The sequence below is a fragment of the Trichomonas vaginalis genome, chromosome III, assembly GCF_026262505.1.
Source record: "Trichomonas vaginalis G3 chromosome III, whole genome shotgun sequence".
Classification (NCBI taxonomy): Eukaryota; Parabasalia; order Trichomonadida; family Trichomonadidae; genus Trichomonas; species Trichomonas vaginalis.
In genome coordinates this window covers 15,203,137-15,228,052 of record NC_067205.1, presented here as the reverse complement: position 1 = coordinate 15,228,052, position 24,916 = coordinate 15,203,137, and the positions used below count along the sequence as shown (strand labels likewise).

The following is a 24,916-nucleotide window of genomic DNA, read 5'->3' as shown; positions in this document are numbered from 1 at the left end:
ATTAATGATTGTAAAAAATTGGTAATTATACTTTATTAATCCAAAAAACATAATATACTTACAAAAAATCATATAGTGTATGCTTCAAAAATACTAAAATTATTCGCCACCTTGCTCTTTAATAATTTGATCGACAATACTCATGTAATTTTCACGGTCTTGTATTAATTGCGATCTTTGAAGTTGCTGTGGGGTGATTTTTGGCTGTGGGGACTTGACTGGCTGTTGTGCTGGTTTTGGTTGTGAAGGAGAGGCAATTACTTGATTTCCTATTAACATACCATTCCTGTCGAATCTGTTTACATCGAAAGTTTGAACGTGTATTTTAATTTTGTGAAATTTTTTATCAGACATTAGATGATTGTCACTTTTCCAATTCATTTCCAAAAAGTGCTCGTTTACAAAATCTTTACAAATAAACGTACAATTTTAAAATATTGGTCCAAAAATGCAAGATCGTCCTGATGTGAGGCTTGGAAAAGAATATGGACCATATACTATCAAGGATATTATCGGAAGAGGCGGTTTTAGTGATGTTTATAGAACAATTTGCTACGATAGCGGTAAAGAATTTGCAATGAAAGTTGAAAGTATCGAAGCTTCAAAACCTCATATTGAAGAAGAAAAAACCGTCATGAAATTAATTGATGGCTCCGCATATTTTCCAAAATTTTATCATTTTGGCAAAACATCTTCATTCAAGTTTATTATTATGGAACTTCTTGGTCCAAATCTTACAAGAATTAGAAAATCTCTTGTTACATCTAAATTACCTCTTTCAACAGCGCTTCGATGTGGAATTGAAATGATCAGGTGTATTGAAGAACTTCACAGAAAAGGATTTGTTCACCGTGACATCAAACCTTCTAATTTCATGATTAAAGCAAGTAGATCAACTCCTTTAGCACTAATTGATTTTGGTTTATGCAGAAGATACATAAATACAGATAATATGGAAGTAATTCCACCTCGAACAGACGGGCGATTTGTAGGTTCTAAAAAATATGCCTCAATAAATAGCCATTGCGGACGTGAATTGTCCAGAAAGGATGATATCATCAGCTGGTTCTATTCTCTCTGCGAACTTGTCGCAGGTAAACTTCCTTGGGATGGAGAAGAAGATATCAAAAAGATTAAAAAGGAATTGAATTATGAAGAATACATTAAAGCCAACTTTCCAAAACAATTCTTTTCAATATGGAGAACAATTAATATGCTTAAATACGAAGATTGTCCAAATTACGCCCTTTTTATATCATTTTTAGATGATTGTATGAAAGATTTGAAATGCACTTGGTACGAGCCTTTTGTTTGGGAAACTATGGATCAAGTAGCAATTGTGAAGTTATCTCCTATTTCGTTACTTCCTCCAATCGGCGATAATCCAAATGTACCTACAAATCTTCCTCCACCTTATGTGCCAGGCGAAGAACCAAAACAAGAAAAGAAAGGTTGTTGCAGCATAGCTTAATTTTTGTTTGTTTGTAAAAAATATTCTATCATGTTTTCTTAATACTTTTCAAATTAATGTGCCATAATCTATACATTAATGGCCTTAAGATTCTTTAACATGAGTCAAAACTTCAATCAAAATTTTTCAAATCTATCATGAATAATGAATGGATGCATAACCATTACTGATGATTTCATATGTGTACACAAATTAAGCCATGCACTGCTCGTAAAATTGCCCTAGATAGATATTTGAATTACAATCTTCAATATTTTTACCATCATCAAGTTATTTAAGATCAGAACTGTACCCAAAAATTGTTGGCATTATTCATTTGATGAAAATTTCAGTCTCAACATAAAAATCTTGAAAATAATCGTTTTTTGCACGTTACATCGTAAAAAATGAGCTCTTCAGAGAATCCGGATATACCTGATACAGAGCTCGTTGTTCCAAAGCTTTCTAAAACAGTTGGATTTGGCCACCATCCTGTTTTTAGTAATCCTGCTGGAACAAAAAGTCTTTTTGCCACAAAATTATTTGATAATACAGCTGAAGAATACGAAATTGTAAAACCAATTAACGAAAAGGAAGAAAACCTATTACATGCACAAAGTCCGGCATTATTAGCCTTTCGTAAAGGAACATCTCGTCCGGCAACTAAATCAACTTCAAGAGCAACAACATCGTTAGTGCCAAGTGCTGCACAAATGATGCCGTCATTGATATCCAAACGTCCTCTATCAAATTTACGCGAACCTACCCTCGAAACAGAGGCAATTGAAAAAGAAAGAGAGCTTGAAGAGCAATCTATTGCATTTAAAGAAGATCCAATCGCATATTTCAGCAAGAGAAAAGATGGCCGTGGACATCTTTTCATTTATATGATTTACGTTGGTGATAAATCAGATCCAGCATTTAATCCATACGAATTGAAGAAAGTTTCATCGCAAGAAATCGGAAATGACTATTTTACAATGTCAGCAAGTGGTGTAACTCACGTGATGCCTGATGGATCAACAGAAAACTTAACATTGGATAGATGGTCAAAGGAAAGTTCGATTTTTATGGCAATCAGGAAACTGAGAACATTTTCAAATTACTTCAGATGGAAGCCTTTCCGCATCTGGAAGAAATTTGTTATGCAGCAAAGATTTGATCAAATAACGGATCGAGTTTTGATGCATTCCTTCTTCAATAACTACGCATTCTACGAAGCAGCTATTCAAATTCTCGAAAATACATGCGATACGATATTAAAGAAGCACTTACTTTGCTTTAATACTCAAAAGAATTATCCATTAGCTACTTTCCTTGAAATATCTTCAGAAAACATAGAAGCATTAAAGTCAAAGTTCGCTGAATTCGTAGAGAAGGTTATCGCTCAGTTAGTTCAACTTGATACTGATATTCGAGATCCTGCAAGAGTTATTGTTGAAGATAGCGACTTTCCGGAGATCAAAAGAAGAAATCCTAACCTTGGCCAGCTCATGGTCTTAGAACGCAAGAAATATGCTGAGAGCAACAGAAGAAATGAAATTGTCAAAAAAGAAATTGGAGCTTTTGGTCATTTTGTAAGACTCGTTGATTACGTATTGCTTGAACAACTTGCAAAGAGTTGCTATGAATGCTGGATAATGGCAGATGAAAACGTTTCAACAGATCAATCTTCAATTTTCGAAATTCAAGTTTCTTTCAACAGCGACGGAACAATTTTATTCACTCCATCAATAGATGAATTTATTACAAAGCTCAGAAATCTGTTTTCTGGAGCTCTTAAAACATTAAATGAATTACCAAGAGTCATAAGAGCTGGAGCCATCAGACAACACTTGTGCGAGAGTTTGCCGAACTTAAATTTCATTTTCGATGATGGTCCATCGTTCAAATCTTTTATTGATTGCAATGCTGAAATTGAAAGGCTCAGCGATCACATTATTAACGTTATTACTGAAGCTTATCACGATGCCTATGAAGTTTCTCAGCAATTCAAAGATTATTTCCCAATTTTCCAAATTGGAGAGAAATGGTCGCCAAAAATCTACATTAAAGAGAGATCCACAGAGCCTAAAGAGATCAACCTTGCATTTGGCAACTCTTCTCCTTTCATTTTCAAGCCAAATAGCGAACTTATTATTGATTTCCAAAAAATCAGAGATGACTACGAACAATTCAAGCAGGATGAGATTAAGATGAATCAGTTCAGATCCTGCACACTTAGAGGCGCTCTTTACGTTGATTCCAAGAATATGAAAAATCATCTCAGGCCAATTCCAGCTCGCGCCATCATGGAAATGCAGAAGATGCTTCAGAACTTAGTACAAACCAAAGTTGACTACTTCCAAAGCATTTTCAACCATTGCCACAAATATCTTAGATTTGATCCGACATCTTTGACCGATTTCGTTGATTTCTGTGAATTCTCAGACAAATGCGATGTTATTGAACCATATCTTCAAACAGAAGTCAAGTTTGTCGATCAATGCTTAGTATTATTTGATGAATTTCACATCCACGTTCCACAACTTGAGAAAAACCCATTAATTCCAGCCTTCAACATCTTCAAAGGTGACCAGCAGATCGCACAACAAACGAAAAGCATCCATTCCGCTGTTTACATCAATACTCTTGAAAATCAAATCAGAGTTCAACTTGAAAAACTCACAAGAGTTCAAAACACAGTTTCCGCAATTCCTGTTTCTATACAGCAATGTGATGTTGACATGTACATACCAACAATACAACAAATGAAAGCAAAGATCACTAAATACCAGCCAAGAGTTGTAAATTTGCAACACTACCAACAAATTTTAGGTGTAAACAAGAACGATTTTTCAATTTTCGCTGAAATAAAGAAGAAAGCGGAATTCGATGGCCAATTATATGATTGTGTTGCATCATGGAAAGGTGTTTCCAAGATAATAACAACAGTTCCTTTATCCAATGTCGATATCCAGAAATTCAAAGAAGATTTAGAAAACATCGACCAAACAGTGCAACATCTTAAAGAAAATTATAACGAGCCATGTGAATTACTTGCGGAATTGGATACAGCTGAAAGTGCAATAGTACCTTATATAGAAGTAATTGAATTGTTATCTCAAGGAAGGATGCAAACACATCACTGGAATACTTTGTTTGAATCTTGTGGCCGACCAAACGCTTATTATTCACAAATTAAAATTGATGAATTAATTTCGCTTGGCATTTTACAACAGAAAGAAAAGATTCAACAAATAACATCCACATCACAAGGTGAATCCAGATTAGAGCATTCTTTCCAAGCAATCAATTCGCATTGGCAAGAAGTTCATATCCCTCTTTTGGACATCCAAGATAAGAAAGAAGATGAACTGATGCTCGGAAATCTTGACAGTTTGTTTGCACAAATTGCTGATACTCAAGAACAGTTAGACCAAATGTTATCTGTTCCTTTCGTACAAGGTATCAAAGACCACGTACTCAGTTTATCATTTAAACTTGAGAACATCGCAAGAATTCTCGATGAATGGCTCATTTTCCAATCAAATTGGCCACTTTTGTCACGTTTATTTAATAATGATGACATCAAATCCGTGTTACCTGCCTGTGTCCAGAAATTCCAGATAGTCAAGAAGAGATGGTCATTAATCATAAAGAACACATTAGAAGACACTTTGTTGTTTGTTGTTTGCGCGTTCCCTCAACTTCATGATATTCTTAAAGAAAACAACAACACGTTACAATGGATTTTATCTCAAGTTCATAAATACATTGATACGAAACGAGCTTTGATGCCGAGATTGTATTTCTTGAGTAACCAAGAAGTGTTGAATATGATAACAACAGATGATTTCCAAGTCTTCAATTCAACAATCGCAAAAATGTTTATGCACATAAAGAATTTCGATTCAAATGTAATTGATGAAAAAGATACAAGTGATGGTTCTATTTTACCATTCAACGGTATCTTCTCGAAATACAGATTAACAGGTTTAGTAGGAGATGACGGAGATACATTGCCATTTACTAAACCAGTACAAATCTCAGGAGATGTCGATGAATGGGGACCAAGAGTTATTGAAGCGATGCAAAACAGTGTCAAAGATTCCATTGGATCTTCAATTGCAAGATTCACTTCTTCATCAATGAAAGATTGGATTCCAACAGTGTCAACACATATAGCGATTTTAACATTACAAGTTTCCTTTGCAAGAGAAATCCAGGAGTGTTTTAATAACACAGATAATCCTGCAAGAGCTTTCTCAGCTTACGAACAAGTTTTGCAATCAAAAATTGTTGAAATCTCTTCTGTTATGAGTTCTCCTCTTTCTTCAAGTGAAATCCTTAAACTATCTGCTATTGCGACATTCCTTAATTTCTTGATAACACAGATAGGACCTTTGTCTGAACAATACCATTACTATTCACAAGAATTGAATTGGAATTCACACATGAGATTTAGATATCATAACCAGAACCAAACAATGTTTATTGATATGGGAGATGCAACTGTTGAACACGGGTACGAATTCTGGGGTTCAAGTATACAATACATTTACACTCCAGCATCAGAACGCGTGTTAAATAACGCTGCAAACGCAATCATGCATAACAAATTCCCAATGATTTGCGGTGCAGAAGATGTTGGAAAGAAACATCTCATTGCACAACTTGCAAATAACTTTGGAAGATTCATTTACTTCTTCCCGGCTTTCCAAAATACTCCTACACAGATTCTTTCTAGAATAGTAACAGGAGCCGCTTTAACAGGATGTTGGTTATCATTTAATAACGTTGAAAAATTGTCACATCACAATTTATCGTTCATTTATCAAATCATTCATTCAATGAACATGTTACAAAATGCAGGTGGAAGTAGGATAACAATATCAGATCGTGTTATCGAACTCCAAAAGTCCTGCAGAATATTATTATCAGGAAATGCTTCGTTCATGACTTCTGCATCAGTTCCTCCAGAATTGAGAACAATTTTGAAACCTGTCAGTTTTGCTGCTCCTGATTGTCTCCAAATTGCGAATGTTAAATTGGTATCCAGTGGATTTAAGTTTACAAAGATCATTGCTGTTAAATTGTCATCATGCATCAATGCTATAACAAGAACATTCACTTATCTCAAGAACGAATCATTCATGAGTTATGTTTTTGTTATTTTGGATCAAGCACATGATTTATTGAGACAAATGATGCACTCCAAATCAGCATCCTTCGTAAATTACTACGAAGAACCACGTATCGCTGAAGAGTTTGTTGTTGCAAGAGCTATTTACTTGAGGTTCTTCTCAAACATCAAATTCAAACACAGAGATCTTTTGATGGAAATGATTTACGCCAATTTCCATATCTTTGAAAATATAAATGTTTTCAAAGATCACATCACAAAACCACAATGTTTCCATATCGAACAAGCTGCGGAAGTCATCAGAGATGTTGTTTCCAAAGAGCTCAAGAACATGGAAGATCAAGTTGACACTGAATACATCATTAAACAAGTCATAAGATTGTATGAAATGATGTTGAAATATCCTTGCATAATAATTTGCGGAGGACCAAATTCAGGAAAGACTTTGATTGTTCACATGCTTGAACTCGCTTTCTTAAAGCTTGCTCAAAATGCTGATATCATCAATAGATTCTCTGGTATCATGCCTGTCAAGATCTGCGATGTTTTCCAGGAAAGCGAAAAGTACAAAGTAATGTTTGGAAGCGTCAAAGATGATCCAGAAGAAGGACAAATACAAAATTACGGTTTGTTGAATACTTATGTTTCTCAATTGAAGAAATTCGAAAAAACACATCATTGTATATTGAGATTCAATGGTCCAATGAGTACTAATTTTGTTTCTTATCTCCAGGAGTTCTTCTCAACATCTTTGTCACATAAATGCAAATTAAATACTTTAGACACTTTGTTGTTCGACCACAAATTCCATATTATCGTTGAAACAGGAAATCTTTCGAACATTTCTCCATCATTTGTAGCTTGCTGTGGTATTATTCCGATGAAGGAATTCATTACACCTCTCAAGATGTTCAACCAAGTCTCGTTACCATCAGAAATAACTCTTTCTTGCAAAGAATGTTTATCAAAGATTTTTGTCGAAGTTATTCCAAAAGTGACAAATTATTTGACAGAAGAATTAAAGGGATACATTCCAGAATTAAGGGATAATTTCAAGAAATACATGATGAAAGACGCATTACCACGAAAGGCCCTTGAATACACATCAATGATCATTGTAGCACAACAAGTTAACCAAGATGATGAAAACTCAATCAAAATTGCATTTTTGCATTCAGTTTTCAAAGTTTTTTGCGGTTTGTTGACAGAAGAAGCCATAAAAGAATTCGATCAATGGATGCTTCATACATACGAGATGTCTGTTCCTACAGATTGGGATGGCCTCAATGTTCCTGAAATCTGTACACAGAAGTATCCAACGCCATCATTAATTTCTTTGAGATTCTTCAAAGACAAATTAATTCCTTTGGATTTCGATTTAACCCTTGGAACTCCAACCAATTCCGCTAAGGATTCCGATGTACAGATGAGAGTTGAAGACATCGCAGTGTGCACACCAGAAATGATGCCAATGATGGCTCACATTTCTGTCTTGATTCGTAACAAACAAAACATTTTCTTGCATGGACAACAAGGATCAGGAAAAACTGCATTCTTACATCAAATTTTCTCTAAGGAACCGAATTTGTATATTCCTATCTTTATTCCAGTTACTCCTTCATCGACAGGACGTTCTCTCTTGGAGTTCATTAGAATGCACACACCTGTTATCACTAAAAACTACGCGATGATGAAAACTAAAGCTATTTACGCTTTGATTTTCGAAGATGTTCCATTCGAAAACCAAACAGCTGCAGAATTCATCAGACAAATTATCACCACGAAATCATTAGTTTTTAGTTCGAAAGTTGATCCGAAATACTACGAAGAATATCCAATAAGAAACACTTTCATCATTGTTACAGCCAAATCTCCTAAACGATTTGGACGTCGTTTCATGAAACACTTCCATCCAATACATTTCTTGGAACAATCTCCTTCATCGTTAAGACACATTTTCAGACGTGGAGCAAATTCTTTCTCTATTTCGAATACTTTTATTGATTTAGCCATCAAAGTTTTCGAAAATTTCCAGCAGAAAGGATTGAAATTTAACATGAATCAGATATTGCAACCATTCCCATTCTACGAAGAGAAATACTGCTCCAAGAAAGAAGACATTTTGTTGTTGATAAGAGCTTTAATTGGACAGTCGTATTTCGCAATCGATCCACAAACAGAAGAAGAATCAAACAAAATAAGAGAGTGTTTCAGAGAAGTTTTATCAAATGATTATGGAGAAATTCTCGGAGATTTCGCAAATAACATTGTCTACAGGACATTGTTTAATTCAGATGATCATCTCCTTAAACTCAACTGCAAATTGGTTTACGATGACATCAAAACAACAATTGAAAGATTGTCACAAGAAAAAGATGCAGCAAATCAGAAATTTGCAGAGAAAATTTCATTTGTTTTCGATGAAAACACTGTTCAACAATACATCAGATTGGAGAGAGCTTTAGCTTATCCATCAGGCAGTGTTTATATTAGTGGAAAGTCTCCAACAGGAAGAAGAACTTTAACAAGATTATTCTGCCAATTGAATAACTTCGAATTCTTTGATTTGAAGCCTTTAGTTCCAATCCAGAATTCTTCGAAGATCTTGAGAAGAGAGATGCTTAAAAAGACAATGGCAAATGCTATTAATTTAGCTTTGTTACAGAACAAGTCAAGCGTCATCTTCTTAAGAGCAACAGATGATACAGAACTCGAACAACTCGCTCTCCATAATTTCTTGCACAGATCGAATTTCACTGAGTTTTACAATGCTCAAACTCTTGAAGAATTGTACAAGACATACACGAAATCACAGACGAATTTGTCAAGTGAAGAAGCTCTCAAAACATACTACAAGATCAGAGCAATTATTAGAGATAGAGTCCATGTTTGTGTCTCTGTTGATAATGTCCAAGAATATCCTAAATTTGCTCAAGTATTCGAACTCAGATTCAGTGATGAAATTTGCAATGATGAAGTCTTCATTACAAGATTACCTGAAGAACATAAATCATTGGCAAATTGTTTCACGAGAGTTCACAACTTCATGAAGCTCAAACTTGGTGATAAAATCACTTCCAATCTCATGAATGATTTCTCTGTTTACTTCAAGAGAGTCTATGAACAAAGAAACACTGTCATGGAAACTCTTAAGAGACAAAGAGAATCAACAGGAGCATTTTTCGACAAAGTGTCGAATGAATTACAAATTACTTTGAATAAAATCAAAGAAACAGAGCCACAGTTGCAGAACTTAAGGAATAAATCACAATCATCATCCGAAGACTACAAGAACCAGTTGAAAGAAGTCACAGAACGCGAAGAAAATCTCAATAAACAAGAAAAAGAGAAAGTTGACGAAATTGAAGAATTAAAGAAACAAATGGAAACAGCATTACACAACAAACAAGATTACATACAAGACTTCAACATGCGCAAATCAAAGCTCAACGCTTTGACAGACAATGACCTCCAAATTCTTCAAATTTCCGCTGAAAATCCTCCATTAAAATTCAAAGTTTTGATGAGAGTTTTGTGTTCATTGTTGAATGTTGATATCGATTATGATACATCAGGAAAAGTCATCTTAATGAAGCCAGACTTCCCAACTTATGTTGCAAACTCAATTGATCCGACAAACACAAACAAATACATTGACAAGAACAATCCAACAGATATGAACATTGGAAACCAAGCTTGTCAATTCTTTAACACTGCACAGATCACGCAGATTGAGTTAGACACAATTTCTCCTCCTGCTGGTTTCTTGTTTGCATTCGTTCAGAGCTGTATAAAGATTTTGAGCTCAGACATTTTGTATTTCTCGAAATCAAAGACATTGGCTGAAAAAGAGAAAGCTCTTGAAGAATTCAGACAAGATACAACTCAAGACAGAAAAGAAATCGCTGAAATCAAAGAAAAACTAGAGAACCAAGCTGCAAACAACGAATCACAATCACAAGAACTTGAGAAATTCGAAGAAACATTCAAGAAACTCAATGCTGACAAAGTTTTGTTGGAAGAAGTTTGCAAAGATTCCGAGAAATTCGTTTCAAGAGTTGTTAAAGGCGAAGACATGCCAGAAAGTTCTTTAATCTCTGATTCATTCTTTGAAGCAGCTTATAGAACTTATGGTGGATATATGAATCAAGAGCAACTCGATGATTTCTTCTCCGAAATCAAAGAAATCATGCAACAAAACAATCAACAAATTTCCGGAAATGACATGGAATTTAGAACAGCAGTCGGAATTGCATTTACTGTTCCTGATTTGCCTCCTCCTGAGTCACAAAAGAAGACATCTTTCCATGTAGAATTAGCGGAATGTACTGCACACAGCACATTAAGAATTCCTTTGATTATTGACCAAGACGGATTCGTTTGCCACGCGATAGAAAGTCATAACAAAGGTTCTGTTGTTCATATTTGCGCTCTTTCTAGCAGTTTAGAGAAAACAATTTCTCAAGCGATGGTTGACGGAAAGATTGTTTTCGTTCACGATGTTGACGACTACAATCCTTTGTTTGATCCTATCTTCGCTTATTACTACAATTCACAACATGAAAATGCCCAAGATGTAACAATTGGACAAACAACAGTTAATGCTTCTCCAAGATTCAAGATTTTCTTCCTTTCTTCGAAGAAATCTGTCAATGAATTGCCTGTTTCTTTGCTTTCAAGAACATCAGTGATCAATGGAAACTTGGGACAATTAGATGCAGCAAAACTAGAATTAACAAGGATCTTTGTAAGAATGACTGCTCCTGAAAACGAAGGAAATGTTATGAGTGAAAGATTGTTCGAATTAAGAAGAAACGTGACAATACAAAGATTGACGATGAAATTGTTACAATTAATCAGCGAAAGCCAATGCGATGACATGGAGAAACTTGCTGTTATTGCTAAAGAAAAAGACGCTTTAGTCAAAGTGATTTCTTGCTTCGTTTTCCTGCAATCAGACATTTTAGTCATTTTGATGCCTGTCAAACAAACATTGGATTTAGTCACAGAGATGTGGACTGTTGCTTCTGTTGTTTTACCAAAGATAACAGGAAACAGCTTCTTCAGATTCCACACATTCACTTCTTGTTTGACACAAGCGATAAATCAAAATGGCGGAAAAGCAGGAAAATTAGAACAGAAAGCAATCGAGAAACTTCATCAAGGAGTCATTGCTGCAATGCTTAAATTAATGTTGCAGCCATTAACAATGACAAACGCATTGCTTTACATGTTCTTCGTTGCAATTGCAATGAGAAAAGTCGAAGGATCCGAAAACGAAAAAGATTTACAAGAAGTTGTGAATCATATCGAAGAAGTTGGCAGAGGAAAGGTCGATGTCAATATCTCAGAAGCCCTTGGAATGATGACAGATGCAATTGATGCATTAAAGACTTCAAATGTTGCTGATGTTTTCAATTTATTCCAAAGAGTTATCAGCGAACAATTCACAGCGAATTTCGCAGTGAATTATCCAACATTCCCAATAGAATCGTTCATTACAACGACAGCAAACCAGCCTGTATTTATTTACAGCGACATAAAGAATGATCCAACATCGTTGTTGAGCCAATTCGTTGCAAACAGAAACAGATTGGATTCATTTGAAACATTTTCTTTGTCAGAAGATTCATCAGCTTTAGAAAAAATTGTTTCAACGATTCAATCAATGATGAATAAATCCGTTTGGGTTGCTTTGCACTATTCAGATCCAACACCAGCTGCTGCATCAGCATTAGCAGATATATATGCAGCATTGCAAGGAACAACGTCATCTAACTTCAGAATGATAATTATCGCTCAATCCACGAAATACATTCCTTCATATGTTTTGAGTGGATGCACGAGATATTCTTACAACTCTTATCCAAGTATAAGACAACAAATGCTGCAGATATACCAGCACTACTCGAACTCCATCAGATCATCAACGAATCCGCGTGCAATGAAGAAATATTCATATGCAGCTGCTTTGATGTTTTCTGTTGTTCATTTCAGGTCTTCGCTTGGAATTTTAGGTTTCTCAGAGTTTTCTCCTGTTCCTGAAGTTGCTGTCAAAGATATCTTTGAAAGATTAAGAACAATCATTGATGCAAATGCAGGAGTTCAAGCACAAAGTAACCAGACACAGCCTGGATCAACAACAGCATCAACAATCAACTTCCAACACGAGTTACCAATAAGAAACGTAAGAGATGAAATCATGGAAATGATTTTGAGTTCTTCGACTTTGGATACATTCGATAGACGCAAATTACGTGTTATTATCTTCACGATATTTGCTCCTGAAGCTGTTGATGACAATTTCAGGTTCATTGACGAGTCATTTGCTGAAAGAGAACAATGGGTAATTCCTCCTGATTCTCCAATTTCCAATTATCAACACACAATTTCGAAGATGACTGTGTTCAATACTTGTGACATTTTGTCAATCCCTAGAGTGATTTCCGGTCCAATAAGAGCATGGCTACTTGGCCAAGACATTTCAAACGCAATTGCTCCATGCACAAACCCAATCAAAAGAGAAAATGGAATCCAAAACATCAAGATTTTCTTAAATGATTTGCCAAAGATTGAAGAACCAAAACCACTTGAAAACATCACTCCTACAATTGTTTGGGCACAACATGAACTTAAAGAGTTGGAAGAGGCAATTAACTCTGCAAGGACATTGTTGCAAAAACCATCAAAAGAAATCATTTCCTCTTTTGCAAAAGAAAACTTACCAAAAGAAATCATCAACATTTTCAATTACAGCGGAACATTTAATCCGAAGAAGATGATTGAAAATATCAAGGGAAGAATAGAATTGTTGAAGAACTGGGTAGAGAATGGAAGACCTCCAACAATCGACATCAGTTTAGTTTCTGATGTAAGAGGTCTAATTCTTTCTTATTCCCACGAAGTTGCAGTCATGATGAATGTCGTTGTTGATTCATTAATGATTGACTTCGAATTCAACGATTCTCCAACACATCCGAACGCTTTGAACTTGGATGGAATATACTTGATGGCTGGAAATTACGACAGCATATCAAGGAAATTGATTCCAACAAATCAAAAGTCGAAACCATTCGTGAAGATGCCAAGACTTTCTATCGCACTCATGAAGAGAACTCCAAGAGATAAGAGAGTTTACATGTGTCCTCTCTTCAAATCTGCTCCTTCATTCGACTGCACAACAACAATGGACAGAAGAAGAGTTGACGGAGAGATAGAAAACCTCATCAGATACATCCCAATTCCATCAGATGTTTCAGATAAGAATTTGATTGCTTCTGGAACTTCATTGATTTGCCACATTCCAGAAGTATTTGTATAATTTTTTATATTAATTTTATTATTTTATTTGTAAATAAATGTTTGCTTATTATTAAAACATATATCTTCTTTCCATTGAACAAACTTGATATACAACTAATAGAGTAAAAGAACATAAAGTAAAAAAGATTAGTTTAGCAAGCTTCAAAATGCTAAAATTTTACTAAAACAAGATGTTATGTGAGCTCCAAATCCAAATTTGTTCTCCAATTTGGTCTACTTTGCTCCGTATTATCATTAACTAAAATACTTTGCCAATGAGAGAAAAAAATAGACAAAAAGGGGTGATGCGGGAATTGAACCCGCGACCTCGCGCACCCTAAGCGCGAATCATACCACTAGACTAATCACCCAATTCGAAATTATAACTTTCATGATGTTCCCTGATCTTGGATATCCACTTTTTGAAAGAGAAGTGAAATTTCGGATTGTTTTTTTCAACAATGTGAATTGATTGCGTTGAAAGACAATATATAATTCTACAAACAGATAATATAAATATTTAATTACTAAGGCATAAGAGGCTCTACAAGAGCTTTCAATGCCTTATCTTTGTTCAAACTGATTAATAAGTCTCCTTCACTGCAAACTAGCAACAATCTTGAGTTTGCTGAAGGAACTCTTTCATCTTGTGTCTTAAGCACCTTGATATCAATCAGCTTTCCAACAAGAACCATCAACATCGTTGTATTTACTTGAGGAGAGTCTGGAAACTGTTTCTGGATGGTATAGAACCTTTTTACAACATCTCTCATCGATGCAGATGTCAAATCCTTTAATTTCATCTCTTTCAAGAACGAAATCAAAATTAATTTTTCGTTGAGCGTGATTTTTTCAAGAATTGACATTCCTCTTATCTCCTGCATATCTTTAACTGCTCTTACCATCGTCTTCAGTTTGATTTGCTCTTCAGACTTCGTTTTTTTCTTTGAATTTTCTGAATTTTCTTCTGTAACGAAGTCCAATGATCTTCTGCAAGCTTCGAGTGCTTTTCTTGCATCTCCACCGACATTAGCTATATTCTTGCAGAGATAATCAATGGCTGTCGGATGGAAAATGCCTAAATCTTTGATTCTTCCTTCGACGATTATTTTCAATTCGTCACTTTTGTATGGATAAAATCTGATTGTTTCTTTACCGAATCTCGACTGGACTTTGGGTGCTAAGCGCTGCTCCAAGTCCATAATGTTCGCTATGCAGATAACAATCAGGTGACTCTTAGGCAAACAAGCCCATTCCATCAAACAGTAGATTTCGGTCTGTTTCCTGGTCAAAAGGATGTCAATCTCGTCTATGAGAAGTATCATGTACTTTTCGGGTGGACTTTTCGTAAACAATGCGTTGAGATTTGCAATTGATGACTTTACGGAGAGTTTTTCACCGGTAAGCTGGTACCAAATTTCTTTAAATACATTGTTCGACTCGCCAAACCGCAAGCAATTGATCTCATAGAACTCAAAATCTTTGATTTTACCAGAAATGACTTCATTTCCGATTTGCTTCATAACTTCTTTGACACAGAGTGTTTTACCTGTGCCAGGAACGCCAGATATATATAGGCAGCCGCCACAACCGCCTCGCATAAGAAATCTTTCAATTGCAGCCTTAATTGACTGCATTTCGCCTTGTCTTCCTAATACAGCTTTAACATAATTCAACTGCAATCGTGCACGCGCAATGTCATACTTAGATCCGCTTTCTACGTGTTCAATATCTTCTAATGTTAAATTCATTAGACGACGTATTGTAGAAACTGCTACAAACTCCGCTTGGCATGTAAAGAATCCGCGATTGCATAAGAATTCGCTTGTATTTGCTGTAATAAGGTGATTTATCTTTCGACCAATATTTGAAACGTTTGAATAAACAGTTATTTTGCTTCGAATTGCATCTAAAGGAATGTATTCTACTGCTTCAGAGAGAAGCAATTCTCTTCTGAGTACGAAACATTTTAATTCTTCTGGAAGTTCGTCTTTTCTCCAGTACCAATTTACTTTGGCTTGTTTGTTGCCTTCTGTATCTGATCGCATTTGAAGAATTAGTGCATAATATAAATGGTCTTTAGATCCTGTTGTATCTGATGTTAAAATTTGTGCAGAATCAAATAGATTGAACTCTTGGCCTTCAATCAATGCTTTTTTGTAATATGTGCAGCCATCAGTAGCTAATATTCCTTTATCTAAAAATTTTGGCTCAGGAAACTCAGAATCGAATATAGATTTCGGTGCTTCTTTACGTTTGCCACGTGGCTTCGCTCTTTTGGCAGAAGAAATATTGATCCTGCCAAACATAGTGCACGTTTACAAATTCTCACAAAAATAAATTACCAAATCATATGAGTTACTTTTATTAGTATTTTTAGTTAAGTTATTATGTGGTAATAAAGTTTTTAGCTCTAAATATGGTTGATATGCTAAATGGATTGAAGACATTTTTCAATTTTCAAGAAAATCCTTAATTGTTAGAATGCTTTCAGTACTCAGATCTGAAAAATGAAAAATGTCATTTGTTCTAGCATAATAGAAGATAAATTTTTATTTTTAGAAAAATTAAATACAAATTTGACTGAATTTTCATCAAATAACAAATCATTGTATAATGGTGGTAATACTGTTCATTCAGTGTTACTAATTGAAAAACCCCAATCCAATATTAACATTATCTACTTTTTTCGGGTAATGAAATGATTACTTTGAGTCAACACTATTTGTGTATATATCATTTCGACTCGTTTTTAATATTATCTGTAAGAAATGTAATTTTCAAGTTATAAGTTTGGAGCTGCTGTCTTAATCAGTGCTACAAATTCTTCAAATGATATTTCGCCATCATTATCTGTGTCCGCTTCATTAATCATTTCATGTAATTCTTGATCGGTAATATTTTCGCCTAATTCTTTGGCAACTTTCTTAAGGTCTGAAAATGTGATTTTGCCTTTCTTGTCTATATCGAGCATCTGAAAAGCCATTTGAATTTCTTCAATATGGTCTCTTTCTGTCATCTTAGAACGAATAAATTCTGAAAAATGTTGCATATCTATCTTTCCTGTATTTTCTGGATCTAATTCCATTACTAAATGTTGAATTTCAGCTGCATTAAATTCAAATCCAAGCGTATTCATGCAGATTTTGAGATCTTCAGGATCTATAAACCCATCTCCATTTTGATCCATATCTTTGAATACTTCATGTATCTCTTTAACCGGTTCTTGAGACATAAATAAAAAAATAAATATTCACAATTCACGCCCATAAAATGGTTATTTTATAAAATTTCTTTAACTCCTTTCATGAGTAAAGACGGCTCAAAACAATACGATGATTTCATCGATGCATATGATAAGATTTTCCACGTGAAGAGTGTGGAAACAATCAAAGACACTTATAATTTGATAACAGATGTTTTAATAAACAAGTACAAAATGAGTACATACGATATCCTTGTTAGCATAGTCAAGGCAGTTAGATACAACTATCGTTCTTTTTTGATTTATTGTGCTATTCTTCATGATTTCTTAATTAAAAACCCAATTACTGACAAAGAAGCTAATAAACTAACAGCTATGGCAAGCTATAATTTTCTGAGTTTCACTAAGGACGATGATGATGTGTACCAGCTGGAAGTCAGATATAGCCTTGATAGTATTTATCCACTAGATGATACTGTTGAATCTTTTATTATGGATGACCAAATTGATCGATTCAAAGAATATGTTTCCAATAATTCTTTGGATCGCATACGTGTCCTTATTTCTGATGATGAGCAACTTACTCCAATTGAAGCATGCGCATACTTTGGATCTGTAAATATTTTCACTTTCCTTACTACAAATTTACATCACAAAATCTCTCCACGATGCCTTCAATACTCATTAATAGGTGGAAACACAGAATTATTAATGAATGCATGAAGGAGTATGAACTGGACGAAATATGTTTTAAAAATATTATTTTATCACATAACAACAAATTTCTCGAATATGCTTTGGATCACGATCTTTTTTTTTCAATTGAATCATTTAGTTACAAATCAATAATTAAATCACAGAATTTCAAAGTTGTCTGCCTTTTGTTCAATAAAGATAAGAATTCAATAATTCCATGGTGTGCCGCATTACAACCATCAGCAATGCTCCTCGGAAATGAAGAAATTGATCTTGAAAAGGATATTTATGGTTCAAACCTTCTTCATTTTGCAGTAATTCACAACAATACTAACATGATTAAGTATTTATTTTATCATCCTAAATTTGCTTCATTTGATCTAGATGCACAAAACAGGAATAGAAGAACAGCTCTTTACTATGCCGCTAAAATGGATAATAAAGAGATAGCAGAATTCCTTCTTTACATTGGAGCAAATATCCACGGAAGCGACGAAGATGGACAAAACCTTATTTTTACAACGGTATCTCATCAAGGTTATAAAACAATTGATTTGTTCCTTGCAAATGGAATTGATATAAATGAGGTTGATTTTAGCGATTCAACTCCACTCCACTGTGCTGCAAAATATGATAATAAAAAGGCAATCGAAATTTTATTATCGCGTGGAATTGAAGTCGATGCGAAGGATGAAAATAAAAGGACTGCACTTTCATATACTTTGAGAGACCCAGAATTAATCAAAATTTTATTATCACATGGTGCAAATATCAATGATGTTGACATTTGGAATAAAACTCCTCTTCACTATGCGGCCGAAAATTGCTATAGAGAAGGAGTCGAATTTCTTCTTTCCAATGGTGCAGATGTCAATGTAAAAGATAATGGTGATAGCACTGTTCTTCACTATGCAGTGAAAGCAAAAGAATTCTCACTATCCGATCTTTTCGGACATAAGATAGACCCTGTTTCTTTAAAATATAAACTTTCTCATCCACATTCAAGTATCGAAAAGAAACTAATCGTCGAAATGCTTATCTCTCATGGTGTTGATATAAATGCAAAAAACCATGCATGCAGAACTGCCCTCCACTATGCAGTAAAATTAGAGCCCATACAGCTTGTAAACTTACTTCTTGCACACAATGCAGATATTAATATCATGGATGAAAAAGGTGATCGCGCTCTTGATTTCGCAATATTAAAAAGAAACAAAGAAATAATATAAGTCCTTATTTCACATGGTGCAGACGTAAATGCAAAAGATGAAAATGGAAATACCGCTATTTTTCGGGCAGCAAAAAATGGTTATGATGATATGATTGAACTTCTTATTAAACACGGAGCAGATGTCAATATAAAAAACAATAAAGGAATGACGGCTTTGTTTGAAACGGTTTTGTTTTATCACAGTTTAAAGACTGCTGAATTGCTTTTAAATCACGGTGCAAATGTTAACATGCAAGATTATGATGGATCTACACCTCTTCATACATTAATAAAATGGTCCGATAATCTTGTAGCTGCAAAAATGCTTGTTTCTCATGGAGCACTTATCAACATACAAAATAATAAAGGGGAAAATGCTATTTCTTATGCATCATCTCTTAATAGAGGCAAAATCTTAGATTTCCTAACGAGTTGTGGGCAAAATTAATTAAATTCGTGTCAAAAAAAGAATATATATAAACACAATCTATAAAGGTTTCGACGAGCCTCAAAAATTTTTAAAAAATTGAGATTAGGAGAAAAAAAAAGTAAACATATTAATTATACACAAAAATTATTTTTGAGTTTTGCATATAAATTCTGCCACACTGTGCTTCTATTTCAATTTGAACAGATATTAAATAATTTAATTAACATCATTTTTTATAAATTGGATTGGATCTGTGTAATATATGTAAGTATTGAATGGAATTTTTCAATTAATCTATGAAAAATACAAAAAAAAATTGAATAATTTTTGCTTGATTAAACCCGAAAAACATGTGAATTTCAATGTCTGTACTTCAAAAGAGCATAAATAAGTGTATGCCTAAGAGTTTTAAGCTGTTAATGCTATTTATTGCTTGAAATATTTTGGTTGATATATTATCATCAAATTCCCATAAAAATGATTTGATATTCTGTCAATACTGTAGTGTTTAATTTATATCAAAAGGAAAACGAACTGTTCTATTGATTTTGAAAAATCAATCCGAAATTGAATGAGAAAATGGTGATTTCTCCTCAAAAAGCAACAATTTTATGATCGCTTGATAATAACATATTCCAAATTCTGAACTTAACCACTAATTGTCAACCAATCGAGAATTTGAGATGTTTGCAAATCAAAAAGCACAAGATCCTGGTATTTGCAGCAGGTTGCAAGTAACTATTCAATTTATTGTTTTGAAAGAAAGTCAAAATCATAATCATAATGATCCGAAATATAACGATGTTGCATCGTAATTTTTTTACTATAGATTTTATTCAAATTTTTGTCATTGAATTAAAATGTTATATTAAAAATTTGTTGAAATTATATGAATGTGTCAATATCTGTATGACTCTCCTTCACTCCTTCCCTATTCTTTCGAGAACGAAGCTAGCTCAGCTTTCGCTGAGCGAATTGACACTTTTGATGCCCTAAACGTACATACTCTCAAATTTATCGAAAAAAATAAAACTACCTAAACTCGTATATTCTTATTTTAAATATGATATTATCCTTAGATTCCACACTAGAATATATTTAAATCAACTTTTAATAAAGTTCGAATCTTGCGCGTCTCACTTTTTAAATTTTCCAAACGGAAAATTATATTCTCCTAAAACGAAAACAATTTTCCGAATTGACATCCTTACTACAAATGGAAAATATCACTAAATGAAATTTAAATATCTTTAATTATAGTCGGTGATTTTGAATTGAATTAAAGTTCAAATCATTTGATAACAGTTTATGAATAGAGGAAGGAAGCCTCATGCCATTACAGCGGCTGCTCTAACCAAGAAGAAGGAACAGGAAAAGATGGAAAAATTATATTATGCTGAACGGAAAAAGCTGTTCATTGGAGAGGAAGAATTTATGAACACATTACATCCCTTCGAGGACTCAAAGAAAGGTTTTGGCAAAAAATCATCCCCATTTCAGAAAGCTCTCATGGCGTGTATTAATGAAAACAATGGGTACGCGACAGAGCAACAATTATTAGATTATGTTGTTAAAAAGTGGGATATTATAGTAAAATATACCCCTAGAGCATTTATTTCTGAACCATCTATACGTGTAATACGTTTAAATCTCTCTGTACGAAAAAAGGCAAGACATTTGTTTTTGAAACACCCCAAATTACCAGACACATGGATAATTAATTCCAGCCCTAGGCAGAACCATCCAAAAAGAACACTATTCCGGAACACGATGATCGATGAAAGCTCAGAAGAAGATGAAAAAAACTCATCAGAAATCGAGACGCCAATTGAATCTGAACCTGACGTTATCAATGAATCATACATAATGCACAAAGATACATTTGAGATACATGTTGAAGATTACATGAGATCTGTCGAAGGCGAGGTAAAACTCGAAGATATCGCATTTCAACTCAGTAAATATAAGGACAAAGTTGGTTTATTTTCGTGTTTACCTCTAGAGAGAAGAGTTAGGGTGTGTCTAATTGTATTAAAAAGTGAAGGAAGGGTTTTCTTTGATGAAAAAACAAATACCTGGAGTAATCAAAAAAAGCCCTTAAGGGTGCACCCGTATGTACGTTTATTTGAGAGGAGGATTACCCTCTCAATTTTGAGGGATTCGTTAGTTTATTTTCTCGATGAATATGCAATAAAATTTGATTTTTACCTTATCAATATACTTCATATAATATACACATGTTCATGCAAAAACTTTTTTCCAAAATCCTCAGGAATTAAGGGATTTTTGAATTTTAAGAATTTTCTTCGAATTTTTTCGAAAAAAAATATTTTCAGAACAGCCTTAACGGCTAAGATTTAGGAACAATGTTAAGTATCAAAAAGAAAGGAGGTCTGATATAGACAACATATATCGTTGAAGGTTAAAAAAATCTCTAATATTTGAGCCCAAAATTTCAAATTTTAATTTTTTGAAAAAAGAGGCCACCCGTATGTACGTTTATTTGAGAGGAGGAGGATTATATTTTTGAAAGGGTGAAACATTATGAATATGTTAATTATATAATAATATGTATTATTATAAAAAAGAAAAAATAAACCACGTTAAAATTTTTCTTTCTTGATTTTTTACAAAATCTACTTAGAATTATGCAAAATATGACTAAATAATTATAAATTTCAAGTTAAATTTTAATTTTGATAAATAATTTAAATTTCAAAATATCAAGTTCAGTTCGACTATGTATGTAGTAATTCCTCAATAAAGTGCCAAAACCCTATTAAAATATATGAACATTTTCAACATTTTAATGTTTTTATTTAAAAATTTGATGGAATATGAGCTTCAAACAATTATTATGTAAATAAAAATAATTAAATATATGTATTTATTCGTATTACAACCGTAGTAAGTCGATTCTTCCTTTCTTCTACTGAGTTTTGAATTTGATTTCGAATTGTAAAGAGATTCAAAGGGAAAATACTAGCGGATAAAAACTACCTCCATGAAAGGGTCATAATGGACTCAAGTTGTATTTTTTGATATTTTTTGCTTTTCGAGCCTAAATAGGTAGCCAAGATAATGCCTAAAAATAAGGTTCTAAATTTTGAAGTTTACATGATCCTCTCGTGTGCACCCTTAAAAATTGAAAAGAGATCTGAAAATAATAATCGTCTGTCAAAAGTTGAAATTTCATATCTGACAATTGAAGAAATGTATGAAAAAATCAAGAATAAAGGCATTGTTTAAAAAAATATATGATAAATATTCTGAACTTGTCTCAAAACATTTCAATGGCTTAGATTTGATTGAAAAACAGAATGTTTTAAAACTAAATTAATAGAATTTGAGTAGATCAAATTCTTTTTAATGTCCAAAGATAATTATCAGAAATTTTGACAATATTTTTTCAAAAATCAATAATTTATATCAATAAACTTTGATGCAATGGTATGTAAAAGAATATTGGTTCAATATCCTTTGAAATTCTCAAAATTGATTATTGTCAGAGCAAAATTATTACAGTCAAGAATATAGAAATATAAGATATGAAATAATTAAATTAGATTTGTGTATTTGATATGTCTTGACAAAAAGTAAAATTGGTAAAATTTCGGAATGATTAAAAAAATAATTATATTATGATTTTGAAAGATAATATTAGAAAACATGTATCAATGAAAGTAAAAATGGCTTATAAAATAATAAATATAAAAAATAAAAAATATGAAATTACAACATATATTGATAGATCTTATTGATGTAATAAGTGAATAATTGATTATCTTGCTGTTAATTTCTTTCTCTGATTTTTTTAATTTTTAATTTTATAAAATATAAAACAGTAACCAGTTGAATAGAAATTCATCATTGGTGTAACATGATTTAAGGAGAATTTATGTTTGAGAGCTTAGAAATCCAACTAAAGACGTAGAAAAATATTAAATTGTTAAGAATCGATAATTGGATGGACTTGAAGCTAAATGCAATGCATATTTATCAATACAAGTACACTGGTAACACTATTTTAATTCAATATTTGGGAAACAAGCAAGGTCTTTATGACTTCATTGAAATCAACCATAATCATTATTCAAATATAACCACTTTTTCACAATCCTCCAAATGATATTTTTATAAAATTATAATATACAAATTGATGTAATTATGTTGTTGATTTGATTTTAACCATCAAGATTGAATAATTTCACAAATATTTGAATGCAAAAATGTTACCTCGAAAAAGTAAAATAAGCTATTCATATATAAATAAGGCAATTTTCGTATAATTTTTGATTGCATAAAATATGACATTCTAATAAAATTGAAATAAGAGTATTTAAGTATTAGTTTTTATAATTAAAATTTAATAATTAATGCATTTTCTGAGATTTTTCCGATGAAGAACTAAAGGAATTTTTCCTTCGTTTAGAGTCAGAATTAATAGTTTGACATTATTTGTGTTAATGCATATTTTCTCTACATTAACTAAAATCTTTTTTTGTGATTAAAAATAGAATATGATAACTTTGTGATTTCATTCTAGCTTATTTAATTTTAAATAGGAAACAATGATAAATTTGAAGTGGAATAGAGCTATCTCATCTAAGAGATTGTAAATCTTAAAGTTATTTCAGAATATTACAATAATAATAATTCAGGTCTGCATTTTTTGATAACAATTTACCAATCCTTTGTGCTAGAAATGTAAAAAAGCAAATCAGTCTTTCTTAAGGCTGCACTTACGCCCATCTGACTTTAATTCAAATTTTTGACAACTGGCGTGAAGCACCATTAAAATTTAACCTTAAAGCGCCTGAATTGAATGCCCTGTCATAGGGGCGTAAGTGCACCCTTAAGAAATCATAAAATTAACCATATTTTGTAAACAGTGTAAAAAAAAAAAAGGTAGTGGGGCCTCCAGGCACTTCGTGCCTTCTAGCCCTGAAGATGTTTAGTATAAATGAAGTTTTTATTCGGAAAATTGTTAGTCTTCTGGTGTGAATTCGGAGGACTCTTCTTCTTCCTCCATTGCTTCTGGGAAGAAGCCTTCTTCTGGGTCGAAAACATTATATAATGTGTCGCTTTTCACAAATTATATATGTTTTCATGTTTTGTCACTTTTCTGTCACTTTTCGGGTAAAAACATTTTTATTATTATATATAAATGAATTTTACAAAACCTCCGTTACCGTTCTTTGGAAATAAGAGTAGATGTAAAGATATTATATTGAGAGAACTTAAGAAACTACCGAATGGTCTAACATTTGTAGATTTGTTCGGTGGAAGTTTCTATATATCCCATTTGTGCCATATAATATTCCCAGACTCAAAGATTATATGCAATGACTTCGACAACTATATGGACCGTCTCAAACATATTCCAGACACTAACAAAATATTGAGTGAGTTAAAAGAAAAGATACCTATAGGTAAGATGGAACGTATACCATTAGATAACAAAAATATTGTGAGAGAGGTTTTGAAAAAAGCAGAAT

At 33.1% G+C, this 24,916-nt stretch overlaps 8 protein-coding genes and 1 non-coding gene across 9 annotated transcripts, besides 2 other annotated features; 5 read left to right on the top strand and 4 right to left on the bottom strand.

Annotated features, from left to right (window-relative positions):
* Positions 1-99: 99 nt before the first annotated feature.
* On the bottom strand, positions 100-354 carry TVAGG3_0705880 (uncharacterized protein; the record flags this gene model as incomplete). The annotated part of the gene is made up of 1 exon (XM_001304470.1): positions 100-354. One exon carries the CDS (start codon positions 352-354, stop codon positions 100-102), a length of 255 nt encoding a protein of 84 aa, XP_001304471.1.
* A 94-nt stretch (positions 355-448) lies between these two features.
* TVAGG3_0705870 (protein kinase protein) lies at positions 449-1,471 on the top strand (the record flags this gene model as incomplete). Its single annotated transcript, XM_001304469.1, has 1 exon — positions 449-1,471. One exon carries the CDS (start codon positions 449-451, stop codon positions 1,469-1,471), a length of 1,023 nt encoding a protein of 340 aa, XP_001304470.1.
* A 386-nt stretch (positions 1,472-1,857) lies between these two features.
* On the top strand, positions 1,858-13,896 carry TVAGG3_0705860 (dynein heavy chain family protein family; the record flags this gene model as incomplete). The annotated part of the gene is made up of 1 exon (XM_001304468.1): positions 1,858-13,896. The coding sequence occupies one exon, from the start codon at positions 1,858-1,860 to the stop codon at positions 13,894-13,896; it is 12,039 nt and encodes a 4,012-aa protein (XP_001304469.1).
* Positions 13,897-14,176: 280 nt separating this feature from the next.
* TVAGG3_0705850 lies at positions 14,177-14,248 on the bottom strand. Its single transcript has one exon. It is a non-coding gene; the product is annotated as a tRNA-Pro (tRNA).
* A 124-nt stretch (positions 14,249-14,372) lies between these two features.
* On the bottom strand, positions 14,373-16,201 carry TVAGG3_0705840 (DNA replication; the record flags this gene model as incomplete). The annotated part of the gene is made up of 1 exon (XM_001304467.1): positions 14,405-16,186. One exon carries the CDS (start codon positions 16,184-16,186, stop codon positions 14,405-14,407), a length of 1,782 nt encoding a protein of 593 aa, XP_001304468.1.
* A 202-nt stretch (positions 16,202-16,403) lies between these two features.
* Positions 16,404-17,112, bottom strand: TVAGG3_0705830 (calcium ion binding; the record flags this gene model as incomplete). The annotated part of the gene is made up of 1 exon (XM_001304466.1): positions 16,663-17,112. The coding sequence occupies one exon, from the start codon at positions 17,110-17,112 to the stop codon at positions 16,663-16,665; it is 450 nt and encodes a 149-aa protein (XP_001304467.1).
* Positions 17,113-17,184: 72 nt separating this feature from the next.
* TVAGG3_0705820 (spectrin binding) lies at positions 17,185-17,805 on the top strand (the record flags this gene model as incomplete). The annotated part of the gene is made up of 1 exon (XM_001304465.1): positions 17,185-17,805. One exon carries the CDS (start codon positions 17,185-17,187, stop codon positions 17,803-17,805), a length of 621 nt encoding a protein of 206 aa, XP_001304466.1.
* Positions 17,806-18,023: 218 nt separating this feature from the next.
* TVAGG3_0705800 (spectrin binding) lies at positions 18,024-19,007 on the top strand (the record flags this gene model as incomplete). Its single annotated transcript, XM_001304464.1, has 1 exon — positions 18,024-19,007. The coding sequence occupies one exon, from the start codon at positions 18,024-18,026 to the stop codon at positions 19,005-19,007; it is 984 nt and encodes a 327-aa protein (XP_001304465.1).
* Positions 19,008-19,097: 90 nt separating this feature from the next.
* Positions 19,098-19,436, top strand: TVAGG3_0705810 (proteasome regulatory particle assembly; the record flags this gene model as incomplete). The annotated part of the gene is made up of 1 exon (XM_001304463.1): positions 19,098-19,436. One exon carries the CDS (start codon positions 19,098-19,100, stop codon positions 19,434-19,436), a length of 339 nt encoding a protein of 112 aa, XP_001304464.1.
* Positions 19,437-21,519: 2,083 nt separating this feature from the next.
* Positions 21,520-22,556: a mobile genetic element.
* Positions 22,557-24,148: 1,592 nt separating this feature from the next.
* Positions 24,149-24,276: a mobile genetic element.
* Positions 24,277-24,916: the final 640 nt, after the last annotated feature.